The following is a 25,557-nucleotide window of genomic DNA, read 5'->3' on the forward strand; positions in this document are numbered from 1 at the left end:
AAACACCAGTTCAGATCTACTGTCTCTGGTGAATTCAAGAACCACCAGGCTGCTGGTCTGTTCTTTGATTTCCTTCATATATGCACTTCTTCATGTCCTGGATGTGCCAAACCTTTCCCATGAAAAATTACGTTTTTTTTAGAAATACCCAGAAAAACTGTGCTCTTTTCTCTCTTTCTCATTTCACAATCTGCATTGAGAATGAATAAATGTTTCTAGGAAGTTATTTGTATTTCATGTGAAAGGGTCTCTGTAGATTATGAATAGTCAGTAGAAGTAGCTCTTTCATATTATATCTAGTTTTGTTTCTAATTTTCCCATTTCTTAGTCATCATTATCTTAGATATTCACAGTTGCATCTTTTACTCTTCTGGTACAAACTGACTCCTCCACCCCAGTAGCAGTTGTCCTGTTCTCCCTTGATTTTCTTCCAGCATGCCTAAATCTTGCTCAGATAGATGCTAAACACAGTATTAAGACTCCCCCCCGCAATCCAGGAGGAGATGGTCAGTGACCTGCTGCTCCACATCGATGTGAATAAATCTATGGGGCTGGATGGGATACATCATAGAGTGCTGAGAGAACTGGCAGGGGTGCTCACCAAGCTACTGTCCATCATTTATCAGCAGTGCTGGCTGACTGGGGAGGTCCCAGCAGATTGTAAGTCAGCCAATATAACACCCATATATAAGAAGGGACAGAAGGATGATCTGGGAAATTACAAGTTTGACTTCAGTCCAGGGAAGCTGATGGAGAACGTCATCCTGAGTTCCATATGCAGTACATGTGGGACAACCAAGTGATCAGGCCCAGTCAGCATTGGGTTTGTGAAGGGCAAGTCCTGTTTAACAAACCTGATCTCCTATGACAGGGTGACCTGCTTGTTGGATGAGGGAAAGGCTGTGGATGTCATCTACCTTGACTTTAGTAAGACATTTGACAGTCTTTCCCATAGTGTTCTCCTAGAGAAATTGACTGCTCTTGGCTTGGATGGGCATACACTTTGCTGGGTGAAAAACTAGTTGGATGGCCAAGTCAAGAGAGTTGTCGTCAATGGAGTTAAATCCAGTTGGCGGCCGGTTACAAGTGGTGTCCCCCAGGGCTCAGTACTGGGGCCACTCCTGTTTAACATCTTTATCAGTGATTTGGATGAGGGGATGGAGCGCAGCCTTAGTAAGTTTGCAGATGACACCAGGCTGGGTGGGTCTCGAGCTGCTTGAGGGTAGGGAAGCTCTACAGAGGGATCTAGGTAGGCTGGATCGCTGGGCCAAGGCCAATTCCATGAGTTTCAATAAAGCCAAGTGCCAGGTCCTGCACTTCAGCCACAACAACCCCCAGCAGTGCTACAGGCTTGGGGAGGAGTGGCTGGAGAGCTGCCAGGCAGAGAGGGACCTGGGAGTGTTGATTGACAGCCAGCTCAACATGAGCCAGCAGCGTGCTCGGGTGGCCAAGAAGGCCAATGGCATCCTGGCCCATATCAGGAATAGTGTTGTCAGCAGGAGTAGGGAAGCGATCGAGCCCCTGTACTCGGATTTGGTGAGGCCGCACCTCGAGTACTGTGTGCAGTTTTGGGCCCCTCTCTACAAGAAGGACATTGAGGTGCTGGAGAGGGTACAGAGGTGGGCTACCAAGCCAGTAAAGCATTTGGAGCATGTCTTGTATGAGGAACGGCTGAGGGTTCTGGGGCTGTTTATCCTGGAGAAGGCAAGGCTGAGGAGAGACCTTATCGCTCTCTACAACTACCTGAAAGGAAGCTGTAGCGAGGCGGGGGTCAGCCTCTTCTCCCTAGTAACAAGCAAACAAGGGGAAATGGCCTTAAGCTGCACCAGGGGAGGTTTGGGCTGGATATTGGGAAGAATTTCTTTACTGAAACGGTTGTCAGGCATTGGAACAGCCTGCCCAGGGAAGTGGTGGAGTCACCATCCCTGGAGGTGTTTAGGAGACGGGTAGATATTGTACTTAGGGACATGGTTTAGTGACGTTGATAGAGCGAGGACAAAGGTTGGACTTGATGATCTTGAAGGTCTCTTCCAACCAAAACTGTTCTATGGTTCTGATTCTGAGACTGTATATTCTTCTCAGCTGTGTTGTGACTGCTCTCTGTGCAACCTAAGCCATGAGACATGTGGAGCCCAAAACCACACTGGTACTTTTGCAGCCATACTGCAAGCTCGTCATCCATTTGCAGCTCGCTTTCACCCTCCACAATTTTGTAACATTAATTTCTATTATGTTTCTTCAATTGAGATATCTCTGTTTCTCATTTTTCCTTTTTATAGGAGTTTGCTTCTACTTATGCAAGTTGCATATTATTATTTCATGTCTGTGTTCTTACCACTCCCTTTATTTTTCTCACTGTTCTAGTCTGACATATTTGCAGTGCTTCCCAGTTTTGAGATATCTTTGCATCTTAGACATTTTAATTTTAGTAAATTGCTGTTTCCTGTTCCAAATCATTAAAAAAACATATTAAGTAAATAAGATCTTAGTATTGACTTGCTCTAAGCTACCTCAAAACTTCTCTCCTCATCTTGGTACATTATTCTTCTTTGCTGCTTAGAAGCTAGTCTATAAATCAGTAATATTGTCCTTATTCAGGAAACAAATTAAAATTGTCCTAGGTGAGTTTTCACAAGACCCTCTACGAAACTAAACTAAAATTCAAATGCAAGTATAATGCCCTCTTTATTTCAGTTACCTGTTAATTCTGCAGTACTATTGAAAAAGCGGTCAAGTTTGCCAGAATGACGTGTTCATTATAAGGTCTTGCTGCCTAATGCTCATCTTGTGATTCTCTAGAGATGTTTTATTATCATTTATATAGCACCATAAATTTGAAAAACACTAAAATTAGAATAAGCTGGGTTCCCTGTGAAGAGCTCTCATTCTTAAAGACCCGGTAAAGAATCAACAGTCACATCAATGTGCTTCACTGTCCTGCACAGAAAACCAGGGTCCTGTTGGACAAGCAAGAGTGGCGTGGTAGCCCCAGAGGAGGCAGCCCTTCCCTAGCTCTCATTTTTTTCTTGCTTTGTATGGCTAGTCATTGCCTTTAAAGAGCTTACTGTCTCAGGAGATGGATGAGGCTCTTTCCTGAAGTATCGGGAAGAAAGAGCAGCTTTCTGTGATCTCCTTGCCCTTCTCTGAACTTTTACCACGCAGATGCAATCATTGTGTGGCCCCTTAATGGCAAACTGAGCATTTTGAGCATTGAACAGGATGTGATAAAATTTTCACACAAAAGACTGAGAGTTTCTCTACTGTTTAAGACTTTGTTCACAATCCTCTGCTTCATAGTTTTAATCCATTTTGGAGTTCTCAGTGGCTTTATGGCTATGGCATAAGTATTCTCATCCCACTGTGGGTGTTTAGAAGCAAGCTACATCTTTAATACAAACAAATGCAGAATATCAGAACAGAATAAGCATCTACGTGACTTGCAGGTATTTCACTGCGAAAAAAGTCGAGTTATGGTGGATCACAGAATATAGCTTAAATCAGTTCTGCTGGTGATCTTGTCCAGTGTTTTATCCCTAATAATGACTATAAGCTTATGCTTTAGAGTAGAAATGTTAGAATATTCCTAATAATTACATAGCTGTTACAGAAATAAATAGTTCTGTTATAGAAATAAATAGTATCAGTGTTTGGATTTGCTTGCAAGAATACGAGTTGATATCTTTTATTTTCCTAATCCTGTTTTATGTAACTATGGATTACACAAATACAGAGTCCAAAAGGTTTTTTAAATTTTTCTTAATTATTATTCCATATTAGAAATGAAAAGATTTTGGTACCTTCAAGGCAACTCCAGACATAAAAATGGAAATGGTGTTTCAGGGAATCCTGTCAGTTCCGTAAGAATGACACATAATCCAGTGTGCGAGTCCTACTAATACCTTGTTGTGAATGACATTGAATGACAGCAAATTCTCTAGATTACTGACATACTGCATTAAAAAAAGAATCATAGACTTAAATGTAAATATTTGTTTTACTTAGTACTTACCTTTTGCTCCTGAGAACTGCAACAGAGGAGTGTCCAGTTTGCACCATTTGTTTAATGGGCCACTGCCTTATTGCATGTTTGTCTCCTGTAAACATTAGTTTTCGTGTTCAGATTTTGTTTGTTTGGGGTTTTTTTGATTATCATGTTCACTTAAAATCTACTTTTATAATGTTAAATGTCTCAGTAAGTGTTTAGCAATATTGCAAGACTGGCAAAGGGAGTCAGGGCCCAACATGCAAAGTGTATGTACATGGTACAAGGACATCATTTTTGATATACACTATGTTGACTTCAAGTTTAAGAAACAAGTTGTCCTTGAATTGAAATCTGTTTCAACCCAAATTTAATCTAAAAGCATTATCAGACTGTGAGTGGCATAGATTAATTTATTTAACTCCATGCACAAAACAGCTTTCTTGTTCACAGAAAATGTGCTCTGGGTTGACACAGGTGTCTCTGTCTCATGGCATAAGAACTGCCTGCCTTGCACTTTCTTCATTTTCCTGTCTGCTAGAAGTTTTTCACGTTTCAAGGCAGGGGTTCTCAAATTTAATTTCTTTGGATAGTGTAACCTTAGCTCCAAAGGAGTTACCAGATAAAAGTTTTTAGGTTTTGCTAAGGGAAGATGCATGCTCTGGATTGATTATAGTCCTTTCAAACATTACTGTATTTCTGATGAAAATTATTTTATTTCTCATAGGAATAACATTCCATTTTCCCTGAAAAGTAGACAGGATTTTGGATGGCGTCAAAACAATGTTAGACAGCAGTGACATGAGTTATTTAAACAGTAACTACTGCATCATAAATTAAAATAGTGGAATTATGTTATTCACTGTTGTGACAGAAATATTAAATATTCACTTTTTAGGCTAATGTAATTTTTCAACTGTATTTACTAGTAGTTTGGGGTAATTTTCATCTCCATTTGTTTGGGCCAGAGACAGACATTTGACATAGTCCAGTGGTGTAAGCATTCACAGCAGAGTTAGGAAAACTAAATTCAAGTTCCTGATTCAAGGAATACGTAATTATTGTGTAGTAGAGTAGCATGAACATGTGGACTTTGCAGCCGAACAGATGTATGACAAATAACTGAGTTTATCATCAATCTCATCTCTTAAAGGAAGTGGCACGCAGGCTCTCAATCTAATTGATCAAGTTACTACAGGCTGTAGTAATTCTTGCAAATCAAGTGTTTAAAGCAAGCAGCCTTGATTTATTTGAGCAGAAGGACTGTCTGCCTCACTATGCTGTTGAGGATCTTCACACTTCTGTGGAGTTGTTTCTGATATTCACTGGTGTGAGTTTACCATGACATCTCAATATGATCTCCTCTGGGGAGCTAACCCCTCAAGTGTTGGGCAGCCAGCAGCTGCATAATTAACAAAGTCATAAAACTCCTTTGTAGAATTTGACTTCTATTTTATCAATGGGAACTCAGCAACCCTAAAGTTACATTGACATTGAGTTTTCTTTGTAGGTTCTGACAGATATCAGTACCTTTCAGGACAAAGTCCTGAACCACAAGTTCAAGAGGCATACTTTGGATGACATCCTTTATCATTTGCCATTTGTAGGTTGTCTAGCCATGTGATTGTTTTGGTTGTGTGTTGAGTATGTGTGTTTGGAGCTATATATTGCTTGTGGAGGTTGAAAACTACGTTAAAATTGTTATTTTCTCTTTCCAACCTTTTCTTTGCAGTTCTGGTTGAAAATGCAGTAAATATTGATAAAGATCAGAAGCATGTCTTGAGTCAGAATTTTCCAATGGATTACCATTTGACTGAATTTCACGTTTGTTTCCTCTGGTTTGTCTATTGGATGACTGAGCTTCTGATGTATGGCTAATACTATAGGATTTCCAGCAATATGGCTATTTCAGAAAGAAGCTAGGAAGAATGTTTAAATCGAAAAGCTTTAATAAAGTAGCTTTTTCAAAACTTCAACACCCATGACAGAGTAACTTGAGAATCAAAAAACCCCCGCCCAGGCTGCCATTAAATATATGTTCCAGAGACCATTGATTTTTGAAATACATCCTACAAGTGCTGATTCTGCAAGCAGTTGTTTGTCATAATCAGATCTAAAAGCCCTTTATCTCCTAGCAGCTGATGGCTGTACTATAACCTTTGGCTTCAGACTTCTGGTAGGAACATGCTACATATTTGTGCAAAGAATGAAACTCTAACAGCCTTATCAAATAACAGCAGTACTTGTTGTGTTTAACAGTGCTGGAAATTAGTTTCTCAGGCACTGATCTTGGCAGGTCAGCTGTCACAAATTGATAGACGTATCTGTAAATACATCGGTCCTATAAACAAAATTCTGTCTCCAAGAAGTTGAAGTTAAAATTGGCACACTTCTGAACAAATTAAATGTTCTGAAGCACAAAGATTCACAGGAAAAATCCCTTCTGGAAATGGTTTTTCTCATGTTCCATTTAGCAACTTGTTCTGCATAGTTTTCTTTTTAGAGACTGCGAAGTTTCTGCCTCCACAGAGAGCACTATGGAGTTTTGTGCTGAAATGAAATATGCCCTTCCTCCTTGCACTTACCCCTACTGCATAAAAGAGGAATCTTTGTCTTGCTCCTTTTGAATAAAAGGAATAAATTTATGGTTTTGCACTGGCATGTCTCCAGTTCCTGTTTGGAATTCTTACAGTTACTGTAGAATATGAAATGCAGGGTATTTGAAAAGTCTAAGGCCTTGATATGAAATCAGATAAGAGTTTTTGAAAGGAAAAGGAGTGGAAGAAGGAACTGAAATGTCAGTCCACCAGTGGTGAGGTAATAATTGAATGTGTTACATTTCTCATATTTTTATAAATATCTAATCATCATCTGTTGATTGTGCACGCCATTTTGGCCCAAACCTTCCTTGTATCTTTATCATATACTTTACTACACAGGATGGCTGAAGAAGGCTTAGACAGTGAACTTTCTTTGCAGATTTGAGATGTAATATATACCACACCCCCCTATACTGGTTTTTAAAGTGTGTTGAACCACATTGATTTATGTCAGATGACAAATTTGTCAGTTTCATTTGGCAATAACAAAAGCTAAGAAACATCTGGACATGTTTCAGAGCAAGCATCTAAATTTGAATTTAAAAGATACCATGGCTATAGGTATCTACCTATATTGCTGCAGACAGTTTTATATGCGGAAGCTCATCTGTCACTCCAAACTGGTGTCACAGCGGGAGAGTTTTCAATCTGAGATACTTTAACTTTCAGGAATGTCATTAGAAAGCTGAATATCATCCAGTCATTCTCCTCCTCCATCCTCCAGGTCATCTGGATAAAAGGAGGTGTAGCTTAATTCTTTCCTTTCCTGTGTCTCAGCTTTGAAGATTTAGTGACTATAGAGTAATTTTCCTCAGTTGTGATAGTTATGATGGCTGAATATTCACAGAATGCCCCATTCTTTTCTAGTTCCCTGTTTATCAGTTTAGTGCAACAAAACAAAAATAAAACTACACAGATCTCTCCTATCACATTTTATTTGTTGGTTTGATTTTTGAGGCTTTAGGATAAAACTGAAGTCATAGAAATAAATAATGTAGGACATCTAGCCATAGGCATTTTCAGTGAAATAAATTCTTTCCAAGAAGGTTTTGACTTGTTACATGAAAATTAGCTTCTGGCGGGAAGGAGCCACATTTCACAGATCTTGGACTATGTTTAATTTTTACGGGGCATGCCTTCAGCTAACAACACTGCTTCCACGTATATGAGCATAGTATTGGTGTTTAAGAGTAGAGCAGAAAAAAAAGAAAGAAGCATTTTCTACTTGATATTATTTATTACTCTTCTGAACAAAATGACACCATGGATTACATTTGAAGGCAAAAGGGGTGTCTGCTGCTGCTGAAGAGCATATTTAGTTTGAGTAATCTAAAGGTCACTTAAGATTGACTTATCTACTGAACATATTCTATTGAATTTTGCTGCATTTCTCTTGAGAAAATGCAGTAAAATTGATTTTTAAAGCGATACATTTAATTGAAAAATAAAATATTTAGATATAATGTTCCAGGGAGCTATCCAGAAAACATGCATCCAGGTACATCTAGCAGATGCATGAAGTAGTGGTAGATATGAGATATTTGATCATCAAGATCCTGGGAACTTGAGAGGCTGACATTGTTTTACTGATTAGGAGGAAGTAGGGCAAGAACGATGAAAATAGGACTTAGCATCTGAAGAAAGTCCAAGAGAGAAGACAAGACAGTTTGACACCACAGAATCTGTGTCAAGAATTTATAAATATCAGTGAGCAAGAAAGTTGTGCAGCAGGAAAAAAATATCAGTCTTTAATAAGCAGTAGGGTATGATTTGAAAAGTAGGAGAGGATCTGAGCAGAGAGAGAAATATGGGATAGTGAGACCACTGACAATCCTGAGGACTGTCGGACAACATAAACTTACTGGAGAGAAATGTCATATCAGAGTGTTCTAAGTGAAATAATATGACAAATACTACAGATAATAGAGCAGTTATGTTACAGGCATCAATGGAAATAACATTCAGGCAAGGTACTTGTTTATGTCTATCCTCTAAATCTCATTAATTCTGATTCTGCATTGAAAAAAGCCACACTCCTCTTTATATCACTTCTGGATTCAGTCAAGCTACTGTTAAATGTTTATGTAAATACTGAAAAATTTCTGCCTGTCAGTCCTTCAGACTCACTGTACTTTCTGTTCTAGTTGGCAACGTGGGACTCTGAGAAAGGGCTGAATGGTAGCCTACAAGAACGACGGCTGGGCAATGATTTACAAGGATTGACACTCAAAGTGGTGACTGTCTTGGTATGATCCTATTTGAGTTCAGGAAACAAAATGCCCAAAATAAAAAGGATCTAACAGTATTTTGGGCATGTCCTGCAATATTTTTCCCTATCATTTTCAGTTTTGTATTTTTGGATATCAGTTACATAAGCAAGGAATTTGGATGATGGCCTTCTATTATTTTATGTGAAGCTGTGCAGTGTCAGATATACAGAGCATTTGTTCGCTTATGCTGTTCTTCTCCACTGTAATTTGTACCGGGCATGGAACCAGCAGAGGGCCTGAGTGCACAGGGGTGCATTCTGGGTACCATACTCTAACTTGGATATGTAGTCTCCAGCATTTCATGGATTTTAAGATCAGATGGGCCAACTATGATAATCTAATCTTGGCTCTTGTACACTGCAGACTGTAAAATTTGATCAAGTGTTTCCTCCATCAAGCATAAATTCCCATTGAGATAAGCTATATCTTTTAGAAAGGTGTACTCTTTCCAAAAAATCATTATGCTTTTGGGACTACTGTCTGTTAGTATCTGGAGTGATAGCAGAGCTCCCCTGGGCTAAGGGCTAAGTTAGAGACAAATCAGGCCTTGAATACATTCCTGCCTAAAATATTGTAGTTTGCAGATTGCAGAATGCAGTGTCTTTTTGTGGTTTTTATTTCTCTTTTTCTGAATCATGGTACAAATAGGAAGTACCACATAAGATCATCAAGGCACTCCCCCCAGCGCCCAGTTTTCTTTCCTCTGTCTGGTGACAGGTGAGGTTATGCTGTAGCTTACATGGGAGGTGAGCAGATCCATTCTATGAGAATGTCACTACCAGGTTGAAAAAGAAGACAACTGTGGTGGCAGCCCAGCGTTCTCTGGCAGGAGAGCAGGACACCCATGCCTGACAGAAAGCATACCACAAAATGCTGCATTTCCTTGGTCCCAAAACATACTTTAATTTAAACTACTCCAGGAACCAGTACCCATGAAGGTTATTCTTTGAATTTTCAAAATTACAAATATTCACAAAATGCAGCATTTTTAGCTCTTGTTTCAGTATGTCTCCTGGATAAAAGATTAATTGTTATATTTAAAAGATGGCTTTCTAAATCTGATATGATCTGAGATAGATGGGCAGTAGTAATGTTCCTGTCTAGGACTTCAACCTTTGGGCACTAGGAAGCTGCTAGAGGGGTTTGAATTGTCTTCTGGACACTCTGTCTCCACGTGAGAACTGTGGAAAACCCAAGGCCATGGAAAGGACTCAGGTGTAGAGGCAGTAGTGTCTGGTTGGGATGCCTGATAGTATCCCACATGGCCTACAGTTTTTGCCTCAGAAGGTTATGAGTGTCTCAAAACCTGTGCCAAGTTTTCCAGAATTAACTTAGGAAACATCCTTTTGTTAAGAGAAGCAAACTAAAAAACTTGTTTCAGGTATCAGTGATGATACTGTTTTGTTCTCAGGAAGAACCTTTTGTGATGGTGGCGGAGAACATACTTGGGCAACCAAAACGATATAAAGGATTTTCCATTGATGTCCTGGATGCACTTGCCAAGAATCTGGGCTTCAAGTATGAGATATATCAAGCTCCTGATGGCAAATATGGACAGCAGCTCCCAAACAGCTCCTGGAATGGCATGATTGGAGAACTTATTAACAAGGTACACAGAGAAGAAGCTGCATTAAATAAAAATAAATAAATAAATAAGAAAGACAACTCTTGGGACTAGAGTGTCCAAGTTTAGTAAGGAGGTTGTTTAAATTCTCCCCTTCCGCCATTCCAAATTACAAGAGAGTTTGAGTGCACTGTAAACTGTGCAATTTAATACCCTGTATACAGGATAGGAACTAGAGAGTCTATTCTGTTTACTACCAACTGTTCTCAACATAAATTACATTAGTATAAATCTGTGTGTTTACATAGCTGTAAGAATAAGAAGAGAGGGCATGTATGTGTGTGTGAGTGAATAGCTATAGAAAATAAAGAAAAAAATGTTTTCTTCTTAAAATAGTGCTTACTATTTTTTTAATTTTTGTCATTATGTCTTTGCTGCTTGATTGTATGTGTGACTTTATTTGGGTCACTTTGTAGCAATGTGTTTGATAATGATCAACTGTTTGACTGCAAAGCAGGAAAAATTACCTTAGTAATATACCATAAAGAAGTGTTTTGAAGGACCAGACTTTAAACTGATCTCAAGATTATTCATTCACTTAAAACAGAGAGGACCAAATTTCTCTTCTTAATTGCAGTCTTGCAAATCAGGAGTAAGTTAATTGAACTCCACTGAAGTAAACGGGGAAAGTTCGTAGCTTGGAATCTCCCAGAGAATGAAATTAGAGTGTATTTTGTTCATGTTCTCACTATCTGACATGGGACAAATGTTAATCAAGAGAGAGAATCAATGAAATTAATATTCCATGTTGCTACCCTTTGTAGAAAAGGTTACTCTTCTGCAGTGGAGTTATTACTGAAAGTTAAAGCTTTCTCAGTATCTAGTAAGTAGGTGGCTCAGTATCTGGTAAGTAGATGTTTAGGGAGAAATAGAAGCAATTGAAGCAATAGCAAGTGTGTGTATGATAATGGGATATTCTTCGTTGATGCTAGGAAATATAAAGAATTTTTTATTTATTTTGCATTGACATAAGCTATTTGAATTTCAGTGATTTGAAAATGTGGTAAGAAATCTTGTTAAATTTCTTTAGCAATTGCTTTCTTTGAAGCAACAAAGTATCTATTATGGTATTTTTTTTAAATGGCATTTCTGCTACTAGCTTTTCCACTGGCTCCAAAAGATTTCAAAGGAGACCTCCTTTACCTAACTTAGCTTTACTTTCGCAAACAAAAAGTACGTTCTATTTTTTGAAGAGAACTGTTTTTATTAAGATGGAGAAATATTCAAAATCTAATTGCATCTCTTCGAAAGCTGTGGGAATCTTTTTTATTAACTGCTGTTTTATCTTTCATTGAGTTGCATAGTCTTTAAGGACCCTCTGTGTGTAAAACCTACTCACTTTAAATGTTGAGGTCAAAGCAGTTTCAGGAGCTAAGTTGTCTTTGGTGCATTCTTCCAGTTACTAGTTTTTGCAATAGCTTTATTCATTGTAAAAACCAAACAAAATCTTTCCCCCCAGTTGTCATATGTAATCCCTTCATGAATATGGGAAGTTGGCAACTCTGCAGGGAGAACAGCAAACACTAGCTCTTTGCACCTTTCTATCAAATATACAAGCTAAATAAATGGTATTTCTTTCTTGTTACTTGCAGTGCACCTGGTTAATATAGTTCGGAGTTTTAGGCATCCTTGGGAAAACAAGTGAGGGATGCAGTTTAAATAAGTTCCACTCATTCCAGAGAGGAGTCAGGGTAACGCTTTTTGTTCTAGAGTACGTTAACAGTTTTTGTTTCACTACTCTGCTGTAGACCAGTGCAATTAACTAATGTTCAGATGATGAAACTGATTCTAATTTTAAAACAAGACAATTCATTTAAATTTGTCTAAATGTGTTAAGTTATAAAAAGAAGTGCGTGGAGCCACTTGGTTCTTAAAAGTTTCTCCTTAAGGCTCACGCTGGCCAAATTCATGGTGAAAGGAAGAGATCTGATCTGTTGTGTTTGTCTCACAGAGAGCAGACCTAGCCATCTCAGCCATCACTATAACACCGGAACGAGAGAGTGTTGTGGACTTCAGCAAGCGGTACATGGACTATTCCGTGGGGATCTTAATCAAAAAGCCTGAAGAGAAAATCAACATCTTTTCTCTCTTTGCTCCTTTTGACTTCGCGGTGTGGGCTTGCATTGCTGCAGCCATCCCTATAGTTGGTGTCTTGATATTTGTCCTGAACCGGATCCAGGCAGTCAGGGCACAGAACGCTTCCCAGCCAAGCCCTTCTGCTTCTTCCACCCTCCACAGTGCCATCTGGGTCGTGTACGGCGCCTTTGTTCAGCAAGGTACTTACTCTCTTATAAACACCACTGATGGACATTAAGAAATATTCTGCCTTGGGTAAAGGGGGTCAAGACATCTCAGTCTTGGCCAGAAGAGTCTAAAGATGAAAGAGAAGGCTTGTACGGGGAGGTAATGTGTTTTGTTAGCCCAGCTGATGAAAAGTGGGAAGAGGCAGGTAAGTTTGGGGGTGGTCATGTTCTGCTTTTCTGTCTCAGTAAGTCCAGAAAAAAACACTCCTGGCAGGCTTTTCTTCTTTGGGAAAACTATCACATAGTAAATACATTACAGAGCTGCTTGGTGCAGAATTGCAACAGTTCTCCAACTCTGAAACTAGCACTTTTTCTAATTGTTAAATTCAATTTTTGAAATGTATATGTTTTTAAACTAACATGAGACAGTTTATTTTTTGGTTCTTTGAACTAAATAGGAAAATGATTTGTAGTCCTGTAACTAACTTGACACTCAGGAATCTCTAGGCATAGGAATAATACTATTAAATTCAATAGGATTGCTACCATTAACAAAATTACTTTTGTAAATAATTGTTTGCAAAATCCGCCCACACAGTTTTTGTCCCAAAAAAGCAGGTTTTTGTTGAATGCTAACATATGGATATGTTGTTAACTTTTTTTCTACATTCATTGTGATTGCAAGCTTATAAAGCTTCAGCTGGAGAATCCTTACTATTGCTATGAAACTTGGTCCCTCATCTCATTAAGGTGGCATCCCTCATGGGTTTAAGTACAGTAAGATGTAATCAGCACAAACATATGCTGAAGTGACTAGCACCAGCTATATGGTAAGCTTTGGTCTCCAACAATGTTCAAGCCTACCTGTGCTTGAAGCCTGCTAAAAAGAAACTTCACGTTGTTTGAAATGTTGTAGAGAGCCACAAGTAATGACACTAATGCGTCAGTCTGCAGATTTAAATACAGCATAGATAGAACACAAACCATTGGACAGTTTTGTGGGATTTTTCCAAATCTAAAATGGTCATTAAAAGCAGAATATTACCATATTCTGAATACTGCAATGATTTAATTTCTGCATATTAGTCATGCTTCACCATTAAATTTTCTTTATTTAGAGTATTTTTCATGTTCTATAGATTTGATCCTTGGTAATTCCCAAGGGAGATATTTTGAAAGATGATTTTCTAGAACAGTATCCAGGGCAAGAGGTTGACTAGAGAAAATGTTTGTAAATTATCAGTCTTAATGGAAGCAGTGCTTTTCTCACAGTGAAAGGGTGGCCTGCAGGGGAAGCCAAAATGCAGAGGAGCAGCTCCAACAAAGTTTAGCATAACAAGGCACACAGAGGGTGATCCTAAATGGGAGCTGCTGACACATCCTCATTTTATCTGTTTATTTGTAGGGGGCGAATCTACTGTCAATTCTGTGGCTATGCGCATTGTAATGGGAAGCTGGTGGCTCTTCACCCTTATGGTGTGCTCTTCCTACACAGCAAACTTAGCAGCATTTCTCACAGTATCAAGGATGGATAATCCCATAAGGTAAGAGCCTCTTCTTAATATGAAGCTGGAAACCTGAATTTCACAGAAAGGTATTATCCATTTGAGCATTCATTCTTGCAAGAGGGAGATAACTCTAATAAAATACTCTGCTTATTTGCAGTGGTTGCTTTCCTCTGCTGTCCCCCTTTTCACTTTCAGTCCAGCAACCCCCAAGCAGTTTTGATAGGTGCATGGAGGGGACAATGGAACTTTAATTATGCATTTTTCCAGAAGAAAAGTCTTTCTTGTTTATATGTATTTTGCTTAACTAGAGCTCTCTCTGCTTCAGCTGTCCTTATTTCTTTGTTCAACATCAGAGGGAACTGCCACCTCTAGGGAACTACATGACATTTCACTTCTTACCTTCAATGTGTAATTTTATGTTCTCAATATTTTGATATACACTGTTGTTTATACTATTGTTTGCATGTGAGGTAATATAGATGATCTTCTAAAATATAAATGGCCAAATTCAGTGGCATTATTTGCAGAAAATGCTTCTTCTCAAGGAGGAAAAGATAACTGAACCTGACACCAAGATAATAGATGTAATATAGCAGTTGTTTTATTAAATTTATATATAATTCTCTGCAGTTGTGCTGGCAATATTGTGATGATAAATTACAGCTTCTGTAAAAAACCCAATATAGCTCGCACCTTTGACTTCTTTCACCTGCTGTTTGCCTACTAATCCATACCAAATAACAATATTTCAATAAACCAAGCCTCTGAGCAGCTCCAGAGAGCTGCTGGTTGTTTGATGGCAATTTGTGTGTAATTTGGTTTTCTTTAGAAAATTTAAAGGCTGAAGAATGTTTTCATTTTTTTCTCTCAAAACACAGACAAAATTTCCCCCTTCACACTGGCAATGGAGTACTAGGAGGGCCATTGATTTTCCGCAGTCAGTGCTGACAGGATTACAGCCCGGTATCTCATGTTTGACCTGGTGGCGATGGAGTGGAGGGGTGGCCAGGGGACAGGCTGAGCGACACAAGCTCTCCTTCTAGAGAATGCTGACCCAAGGATTTTAGGTGCTAGAGAGTGACAGTTACTCTGTTGGTCTCATTTGGAGTGGCACTGGGAAAACTGGCGCTGTAATGTTTGTGCTGGGCTCCTGAAACAGAGGCATTACCACTTAGGTGAGGCTGGCACTTCGAAGGGCTGCTTTTGACTTCTCTGTGGTATCTCCACAGAAGCATGTAAGTGCGTTTCTCATAAACATGAGTTTAATGGTATTTCCAGTTTTTAACTTGACATTGCATACTTGCAGGTAATGTAACACTTTGTATGGTTATAGTGTTATAATATAAATAAAACCAGCCCAAAACCATACAGGCTTTGTTTTTAAATTAATTTTCTGTTAGTTTGGCCACAATAAGTGGGTTTTAACAGTAAAGGAAATAAGAACTGCAAGCAATTTCTGGAAATAACATGAGAAACTAAATAGAATAAAACTACCAGAGTATCTGTGAGGGTGGACTGTAATGGGAATAAGGTTAAGCTCTTGAAACCCAAGACAGAAATAGTTATCTGGAAAGTTTCAATAGTGATCATTGCAAAAAGTTCTGAAAGTTCTAGTTTCTTCATAGCAGAAGAAATTCTCGGTTTGGTCTACTGAGCACCTCCGAAAACTCAGCAAAGTTCAGAGGAGGACAAAAGTTAGGGTGAAATGCAGTGAGGAATCTCCAAACAAGACAAGTTTAAGAGCAGAATTATGAATTATTAGAGGAGGCCTTTGAGGCTGAGCTATTGCATTTACAAGGGGGTTTTATTCCCCATCTTAATGAAAGGACATTGATAAGAATTTTGAGGAGGAGAGAAGTTATTTGGGTAAAGGAACTGCTTGGTGTTGTTTTGGGACTTTAGACCCCCCTTCTACTGTTACAGATGGCAGCTGAAAAATTATAATTAAATGCCTTTCTATACCTAACAGTAGCTGCCACTTTCCAGGTTCCCAATATCACATCCCCTTGTACAAGGTGAGGATACAGAAGGAAGAAAGCACTCTACTGTGATCTGCAAACACCAGCAGAGTAATTCAGGTGCCAAAACATAAATGTCTGCAGTAATTTAAGTTGCCATCAGGTTCACTGGCTGCGCTCCAGCTACTTGGCTATAAGGGCAGGGGTCTCTATTAGGTGTTGTCAGCCACAATGTGAATTATTCATTTTGCCTGGGCTGTCTGAAGTGGTCCTGGATGTTTTGGCTTAGGCATCCAAATCATTCCTGAGGTAATCTGAAATGGTAGCTGTGAGAAAGCTCTTTGATTTGATCACTGGTTGGCATAACTGAGACAGTTAAGGGACTTGCTTGTCTTGGCTTGCGTATGGCTGTTTTACAAAGTTTGCAGAGATCTCCTTGAGATCCTGCTACTCTGAGAGACAGAGACATCTGGGCTAACCTCTCTCATCAAAAACTGCTAGCGCGTTAGGGGAGAGGAGATGGAGTGAAGAAGTAGGTTCTCTGGAAATTCTGTTGATCTTTCATCCATTTTTAAGCTATGATGAAGTTATTTTCTTGTCCCCACTCCTTAGGAGAAACTTTTTATAAAATGTGTCAGTTTAGAACAAATTTTTTTTCTGAGAAACTATATTACTGCCTTACATGAATGCATCATGGCCTGGTGTCTCAGCTCCCAGTACTGCTGAGCTTCAGCATCAGTGATGCGGAGTGGCTATTTTTGCCTTTCTAAATCTGCCACTCAGCTTGCCTGCATTATATCTTTCATGGACCCAGAAAGGAATACTTATGTGAAATCCATTTTTCCCACCCAAAGAGGCACAATGAGCTATAGCTGAAAATTTGCTCACCAGCTGAGAACTATCAAATCCATCTGTGTATACTTCCATTGTTAAGAAACCACCCCCTGTCCTCTCAGTAAATGTGTGCTGTTATCTCTCCCTCCATAGAGAAGTCCTCTGGTGTTCAGTACTGCTGCTGCTAAATTGCCAGCAGGAGAGAAAATAGTATTACGGAGCTGTAGCTGCAACATAGTTAAGATTTTCATTACAAGACTGATTTTCTTCCCAAGCCACCTCCAAAACGCCTATTAAAAGTTGTTTCAGCATCAAATTTGGCATATGTGGTCTGTGACTAGCAGAATAGGAGTATGTTTGATTGAATAACTAGGTGTCAGTCAACCCAGTGATCATTACCTCCACAATTTCACCGCAAAACAAGTGTGTCATAGAAATCATAAACAATATTTATTAGAAGGGACTTGGTGAGACATTCACTGAAGGAAAGTTGAACTGTTGGAAGGCAGATTTTTAGAATTAACAGGTCAGATGAAAGCTTGCTGATGAGGGAATAATTTTTTTTTTAAATCTGGTATTTGGAAAATCTCACAAGGCTTTTCCACCCTGACATGAGTTTCAAGGACTGCCTGTGGCTCACAGAAAGGTAAAATACCCAAAGTAGGAGGCACAGCAGAAGGCAGCTTTGATATGCTGCTTGTGTTTCTGTATTTCCTCACAGAGACTTCCCAAATCCCAAGTTCCCAAGTGCTCTGCTGTCCAGGTGCCCAGATCCCATGTAAGAAACATGCCTATCTTGGAAAGAACAAAAATCATTCTCCTTGGATTTTCCTGAACCCTCGAGGGCTTAATCACAAGCATGATAATGGTGAGAGGCAGAGGCTTTCTGGTCTGGCACAGCTGCACATGCTGCCTTGCTCCTCACGTGTCCTGTGCTCCCATCACTCGTGCTGGTATGACAGGGCAGTGGGGACGGTCAGAACGTGGAGTTTGAGACACACTTCAAAACCTCTAGCCCTTCAGGAGATCCAGGATAGCAGAAAATAGTGTGAACCCTCCTCATCTGTCCTCCATTTTTCATTTGCTAGTGGTTGGTACCTCTGCACCCCTTTGCTCTTTTTAATACGGTTTCTCTGAGCCCTTTGTCAAAATTAGCTCTTCTGCTCCCCTCAACTCCTCTCTGCCCAAACCTCACAACAAGGGAACAAAGGCAGTGTAGTGGTTAGGTCAGGATTTCTGCATTCATAGAGGTTCACAGGCAGGGCAGTGAACTGTCAAGCAAATTTCCTGATTGCACGTGGGCAGAGGAGCAAGATATTACCACGTTCAAAAAGAGAAGGTGTTTTTTGTGAATATGCTGGTGGCAACCACTTTGGAGCTCAGGCTAGGAAGCCACGATCCATGTTCTAACTTTGTAAATAAGCAATTATTAATTTTTGTTTTTAAATAGAAATCTAGGTTAGTGGTTAGAGCTTGCACTAATCCTTGACAAACTTTTTTAAACCCAAATGATTTGCATTTATTATTGTAATATTTGCCTTCAGAACTCTATGCAGCTGAGAAGTCTTCTAGTGGATCAGTCTGCCAAGTAAGGGCTGAATTATTACATGCAAGTTTGTTCTTTCTTTTTGTCTTATTACATTTTCAAACAGCCGTTGGATCTGATGTCTGACCTTCCATTTGTAACTATGAGTTTAATTAGCAGTGACTTAACTTCCAGCTTCATTTCTTGTTAACAAGCAGACTACACGCAGTTCAGTAGCTGCACAGATATTCTGAAACTCAGGTTTAGGAGAGCTTGTCTGACAAGAGGTTACAAATCAGGCAGGAAAAATAGGACATAAAAATGTAGGCTATTTGCAAACTCAGAAGATTTTATCAAATTAATCCTTAACATTTGCACATGCTATGGATGTTTTGAAAGGCATCTTTATATGTGCATTCATAGACTGCATACAAATGCATGTTATATCTTTTAAGTTCACAGCTGTTGTTTCATGATTTGAGATTTCCTTATTTGCATTTTAATCCCCAAATTTCATGTGTTTTGGTGACAGCTGAAGATTTACTGCAGCTTAGTTGGGGTGATAGTCTGGCACTTGGAAGACTTGGGTACAAATTCTTTTTCTATCACAAACTTTGTTTGATCTTGGCATGCTTAGCCTCCTCTCTGTTTCAGTTCCCTTTCTGTGTAACAGAGTAACAACTTTTTTGTATCTTACATGTCACATTGTAAGTTTAGCTGCTTTAAAGATGATGGCCAGAAATGACCATATTAGGATTCTGCAGGTATCAAAAAAGATAAGATTTTTTGGGTTGCATACAAACCAGAAACAATCTCAAAATATTTTAAAAGAAAATGAGGAAACTGTTTTGAAGATGCCAACTAGAGGGAAATGAACAAAGATTTCATGTACTGTAGTTAAGTGGATTTGATACGGTTGGTAGCAAGAACCTCAGGAATCCTTCTGTATTTGCAGTGATTTTGCCTTGAAATGTCTTGCGTTTGAAAACAGCCTTTCTGTTGTTAATATCATATGTGGCTTTCTAAATATTCCATTGGATTTTCTTTTGTTATGTTTAATTTGTGCTATGTTTCTCAGTGTCTGTGCAGCACCTCAGGCACGTTAGCAGGAGGCATGTATGAAAGAGCATGATAAAAAATAATTATCATGATTATTATTTAAGGCCTGTGAGCAAAAACTTCGATCATTAAATAACTAGATTAAGTTCATCCATAAAAATGAAGGCTAAAACAGAGTGTAAGAAAGATGCAAGTGAAAGTGCAAGGACAAAAACTCAAACCTTTTTTTCTTTCCAGAACATTCCCTGTTTAGACCACATGGAAGAAATTTCATGGGAAATGCTCTGCAGCCTGTGCAGCACGGCAGCAGCGCTGAAGGGCAGAGCTTGCCAGCCGTTTGCCTTCAGGCACTGTTCAGTACAAGACACTGTGTTGCTGCCAGTGCTAGAACCTCCATTGTCTATCTTTTCATTTCACTTTCATCGGTGGTGTTGCCCAGTGGGTGCTTCTGGGAAACCCAGGGCTTCACGTAGTCTGGAGTCTTTTAAAAAGCTTTCTGAATGTTGGCATATGCCGTTCAACCATGCTTTAAAGTGGATCTTAATTACTCCTGTAATTGAGCAAGCAGACAAGCATGTAAGCACAAATATTTCCCAAGGACATTTTTCTGGGAAAAATGAGAATGCACAGCTGAAAATCAAGCTTGCATTCCATCTCCCCAGTTGCCATTATACAAATGTGGCATATATTGGAGATCAAAGGCAAACCAAGAGATTTGTGATTCCACACCTTCTTCCACTCTGCTTTTATGATACCGATACTATAGCATCTCTTCATTTATTCTTGTAATTGAGAAGTTCTGTGACTTAAGTGGGTTGAGACATTAACATTCAGATGCACGCACAGTTTAGAGAAGAAAATTCTTTGGATATGATGTTAGCAAAATCTACCATCTGTGCAGGTAATAAAATGATTTTTTTATTATTTTTTTTTCTTTTGCTTTGGAAGGGTGAAAATCTAGCAAAAGCAGCAACCCTCATGACAGCCCTTCAAAAGGTACAAGGATTGGTTCAAATCTGAGATTTGATATGAAGTCTCTTCTTCTCAGCTCAGATTGAGTTGCCTTTTAAGTCAGATTTTCTCATACTAAAATAGGTTATTCACTGGCTGCCATAAGGTAGAGTAGCTATACGATTTCTGCGTGTATTACATCTCATCGGCTCCTGACTCAACCTTCTTTGTTGTAGTATGTCGTTTCTTTTTATTACAAGGATAGTACTTATGGCTTATTTTGTCGGGTTTTATTTTCTATTTGACTCCTAAGGGATAAACAATACAAAATGCAGTAACAGAAGATTTTTGCCCCATAAGATATTTTTCTATTGTTTTTCTCTAAAGAAGCTGATTTATTGTCTTATATGAACTGATAATAACATCTAATAAAACAAGATATCAAAAAGGCAAAATAATGATTACTATAGCAATTCACAAATGGCCTTATACCTTCAGACATTTCCTAACTGTAAAGGCTACCTCAACCCATTATTTTTTAAGGACAAAAACAGGAGTAAGAAGGAAAACTTCATGGTGATTCTGTTTGAAAATGGATTTTGGGTGAGGAAAAACCGTTAAAGCAGGCTGGCCAGTGTGCTCAAGTATTTGAGTTTCACTCCTGCAAAAGTATTAATATTTTTTCCCACTATATCAGGTAGATAATTACTTTACCTACAGTGCAAAATTATCTAACTGCTTTTTGCATGTTAATATACTATTCCATGTGTTTGCATGCTGGCTATATTTGCTATTCTTTTGGACAGACAGATACTGTTACATGCCCTTACTATGTATCTTTTTCAGAAGGGTATTTAAACAAAGACCCTCGAAGTGGGAAGCCAAGTAGAACCTGAAAATACATAAGTATCTTCATGACACTTGCTAGTGAAACAGCTGCCTGGAAAACAAAACAAAACAACCTAACCTGTAAAATTACTTGTATTTTATACCATTTATCTGTCTGGTCAGAGTCATTAGTGTAATAGTGGGCCCTATTATTAAAGTCATGCAGGTTGTTCTGTTACGGGGTAATATAGTGCATATTTCTGCATAGGTTTCCAAATCTTCCAGAGTCAGAAAGTCTCTCTGAAAGCATCCCTGCAGCCAGAATAAGCAAGTAAATTGCATTCACAAAACTACCAATAATTAGTAGCACTTTATCACAGTAAATTAATTCCTGTGAAACAATTAGATTAAGTTGAAATTAGGAGTACCTACTTGTAAGAAGGTAAAGCTGTACCTGTTTTCTTACTTGATGTCAATAGGACAACAGGAGATTCCAACTTGGCTAATCTGTTGCATATTTTGGGAAATGCTTCATTTGCTGGTATAAAAAAAAAATCTTCTCACCTTGCACAATTCCTCAGCAAGGAATTCACCAAGGTTTGAATTAATAGCCTGCAATAAAAATTAAGTAATGCTCATACCTTCTGTGGCCTAAAAGTTCAGTTCATACAGTCAATTCAAAAGCTAATCTCTTGGAGCAAAGTTCAGCAGCCATTCTTTTGGTGACTAAAGACTGAGCATGGCTGTGCTGTATGTTGTGAGGTTAAGAGTTTCATTCTCAGTAAGCTCAGTGCACAGTCACGTGTTTCATGTTGTGCTGATGAAATCAGCCATAAACTAAGAAATCAAACTTTGTATGGGATAGCTGGGGTACACGCATGTGTCTTTTTGCCGGCTCTGCTGTGGACACAGAACTTCAGTCGAGGGATGATGCAAACAGCTTTGTGCAGTAACATTTTAAGTCCTATAAGCTAGATTCAATGGTGTTGTGAGGAGGATTTATTTTTGATTCTGTGACTTTTTTTCTCCCATGCATTTGTAGCACGTATGCATATTTAGTCAAATAATTGCACCACTCTTCTATAATCACTTAGAATAAACAATGCTTTTGGTTTTCTAGGTCCTGAAAGAGCTCTTGCTGACATCATAACAGATTCTTATAATTTATTCTTATAGTTCCTCGTGTTAAGAGAGTTTGTATTAGGGTCTTTGAAATGGTCTCTTTCAGGAATTGCCAGCCCTTCTGTAGTCCTTTATCCTTTAAATCAACTTCCCAAGAGACTTTCTTCTTCAGTTTCTGAAGTCTTCAGACAAGACAAAGGTCTTGTCTTTTGAAATCTGTTATTTTATGCTGTTACTCTTGCTTTTCGCTCCCCCCCCAGGATAGTGAGTGCCTTTGCAAACACTTTTAATCTGATTACTTTTCTCTTTGACATTTTCGTTCAAATCTAAAATAGCCATTCCCCTTATAAATGTCTCCATGATAGAAGACGATTCTTTCTTACACCTTGAACTCTTAACACCTCAAATGACATATAGGATGGTATTTCGTCTTCTGAAATAAAAGTTGTTCCAATACATTCTAAAATGTTTATAGACTGTCTTGCCATGAGGTGGAAACTTTAAACTTACCATTTAAAGAAAAGGCTTTAAAAATTGAATATCCTCATAAGGAGATTTAGAAACTATTCCTGATTATGTAAAAAAAAAAAAAAAAAGAAAAACACACTTTCAATAGATGCAGGTTTTAGGTGTTTAGGAGGGAAGGGAGCTGGGAGTTCTTAGTTTCCCTGGAAACGAAGATGCTACTGTTTGTTACTGTGAGTGCTTTCCTGTTAGTTCTTAGTTCCTGTGTTGCAAAAGATTTTCTAGAGGGCAAGAAAACTTTTCTGGAAGTAGTATTGTGTTGCTAAGGGAAGCGTTGCATATGTTCTTCCGCTTCCTGGGCTCATCTGCCTTACTGAGCAATGTTATCTTCTTCTGCACCCATGCCCCCATATAATACAATACAGGAGCATCTCCAGACTCATCTGGAGATGAGGGAGAGAATGGTGTTGCCTTAGGAAAGCTATTTTGATACAGCTGCCAAAGTTCCATTAAAAGAAACGTAATCACATGCACTAAAGTTGTTTGCCTTCTAACCATGAAAACCAGCCTAGGAGAATAAGCCACTGATTGAATTTAATTGATTTATGAATAGTCACATCTATCTAAAAAAGAATGGAAAAACATCAGTCAGAATGATGTGGATGTTAACTACTATGTTTCTTTCATATGGTAGTAATGCAATTTCCAAGCTCCTATTTCAAGGTATGTAATTAGGCTACCAAATAAGCTAATTAATCTCAATATAAGGAACCGCTAGTTGGTTTTGATGTGTTGCTGTCAGTGTATCCAGTATGAGGTTCGATATTCAGGTAAGACTCATGTTCAGGGTGAGAGAGAGGCAAAAATGTAAGGTCTTTTTTTGTTTACCTAATTGTACGTCAGGATGAGGTGGGAAGTACACCATATACCAAGTGCTTGCAATCTGGGTCCTCTGAGAAACAGGCAAAGGGGCCTCCAGATGTTAAAAAATACATATGTAATGCATGCACTTTAGACATCAGTAATAACTGATGAATGCTATATATGCTGTCAGTATTAATGAAGAGCCCTATGTTTTGATTTCCCGGGAGTACCCAGTACATGTTCTAGCAATCAAGATGCCTCTTCAGAGCCCTTCTGTTTTCTTCTCTTCTTTCTGCCAACGTTGATAGCTTCTGCTTTACTCCCTATGGTAAAGGAAGGGTGTGAAGCTGTTTTCCAGCATCGCTTTGTACCTCTGACAGATTTAAGCCATATGAATACATCCAGCCCCTCCACCCTGGCTGTGAGACTGCGGACTGGCACAGGCAGCAGTCCAGAGCTTTGTGCACCAAGATCCTCATTCTTGCAGCATGTGACAGCTTCTGATAATTCAGAACTTAATAAAGAGTTGAGTAGGACCTTATCCCACATTGGGATTTCATGGACTTTGATGGAACTACTCACAGCATAATATACCTAACAGTCATGGTATAAAGTACCACTCGCCCTGAGTAAGGACTTTATAAGCCAGCACCAAGATGTCAAGCTTATCCATTTCTCACTCTATTTAATTAAAAAGCTACTGTGTCATCTGAGTGCAAAATAGAACGGCAGTGGTATCAGTACTTGTAACACCAGATGAGAAGGAAGAAAGTAATTTATTTCCTCTCAATCTTAATCATTAGTCTTCGTTAGGATTTTTAGCTTCCAAAAGCGAGTGGTAGAAGACATCAGTGTAGCAAACAATTTAAAGTGCATCTGCATAAATAATAGAGGTAGTTTTTTATTTTCATTATAGGTAAAAGCGTGTGTCAGTCGCCAGTTGTGTTTGATTCAGACAGTATGATTTTCATGCCAACTTTATGATATGTTTGATTTAGGTGAAGTGACTAAAACCTGCTGTTGGGACCGAGTTGCTGTTAAACACCAGATGCAGTTTTTATTTTAATTAATAATTTAAGGAGTAGAATACCTTGCTTTAATTAACATGTTAAGCCTTCAAGCTACTCAGAGAAAGGTCAGAATGGCAAAGGGGTTTAAAAGTAAAGCAAGAAAATATTCAAAGATGGTCCAAATGAAGCATTTCTTTCTCCCAAATGTGCTACAAGCTCTTGACATGTTTTCACCTTTTCTTCCTTGCATTTTAATATCCTTCTCACTGTTGAATGGAATATGGAGTGTGGGGAAAGGACCCAGGCTAACCCAGATTTTTTAGCAGGACTGATTATTCTGGATTTGCAGGATGAGCAGCAACTGCTCGTAGATGCTCTGAATCCCTTTCCAGTCTTAACTGAATCTGCGAACTTCTTACAGATGTGCTGTTGTGCCAAAAGTTTTTTTGATCCATTCTGAAAATCGGCTCAGTCATGTAGTAGTTTAAATGTGGATCTGAGCATACAAACTAAAGATCCAGCTTTTGATAACCTGGGCCTGCATGTCAGAAAACACTAATGTGATTACTCTGAACGTCTCTTTGTCAGTTTCTTAAATTGCAAACATGGTGGCCAAACTGGGTAATATCTCAAGGGTACTAATTTGTTAGAAATATGGGAAAATGGCGTGGTGAAGAGAGGTCTTGTAAATGCCATTTTAAATGTAAAGGAAAG

At 38.7% G+C, this 25,557-nt stretch overlaps 1 protein-coding gene across 2 annotated transcripts in view; it reads left to right on the forward strand.

The window, feature by feature from the left end:
- The window catches only part of GRID1 (glutamate ionotropic receptor delta type subunit 1), a 553,612-nt gene that overhangs the window by 491,264 nt on the left and 36,791 nt on the right, over positions 1-25,557 (forward strand). For both annotated transcript variants that reach the window (XM_086466670.1, XM_086466671.1), the window contains exons 9-12: positions 8,727-8,828; positions 10,264-10,461; positions 12,428-12,752; positions 14,125-14,263. In XM_086466670.1, the coding sequence (XP_086322796.1) occupies positions 8,727-8,828; positions 10,264-10,461; positions 12,428-12,752; positions 14,125-14,263 (764 nt within the window). The remainder of the gene's footprint in view (positions 1-8,726; positions 8,829-10,263; positions 10,462-12,427; positions 12,753-14,124; positions 14,264-25,557) is intronic.

The sequence above is a fragment of the Leptosomus discolor genome, chromosome 6 (genome assembly GCF_034619465.1).
Source record: "Leptosomus discolor isolate bLepDis1 chromosome 6, bLepDis1.hap2, whole genome shotgun sequence".
NCBI classification, from domain to species: domain Eukaryota; kingdom Metazoa; phylum Chordata; class Aves; order Leptosomiformes; family Leptosomidae; genus Leptosomus; species Leptosomus discolor.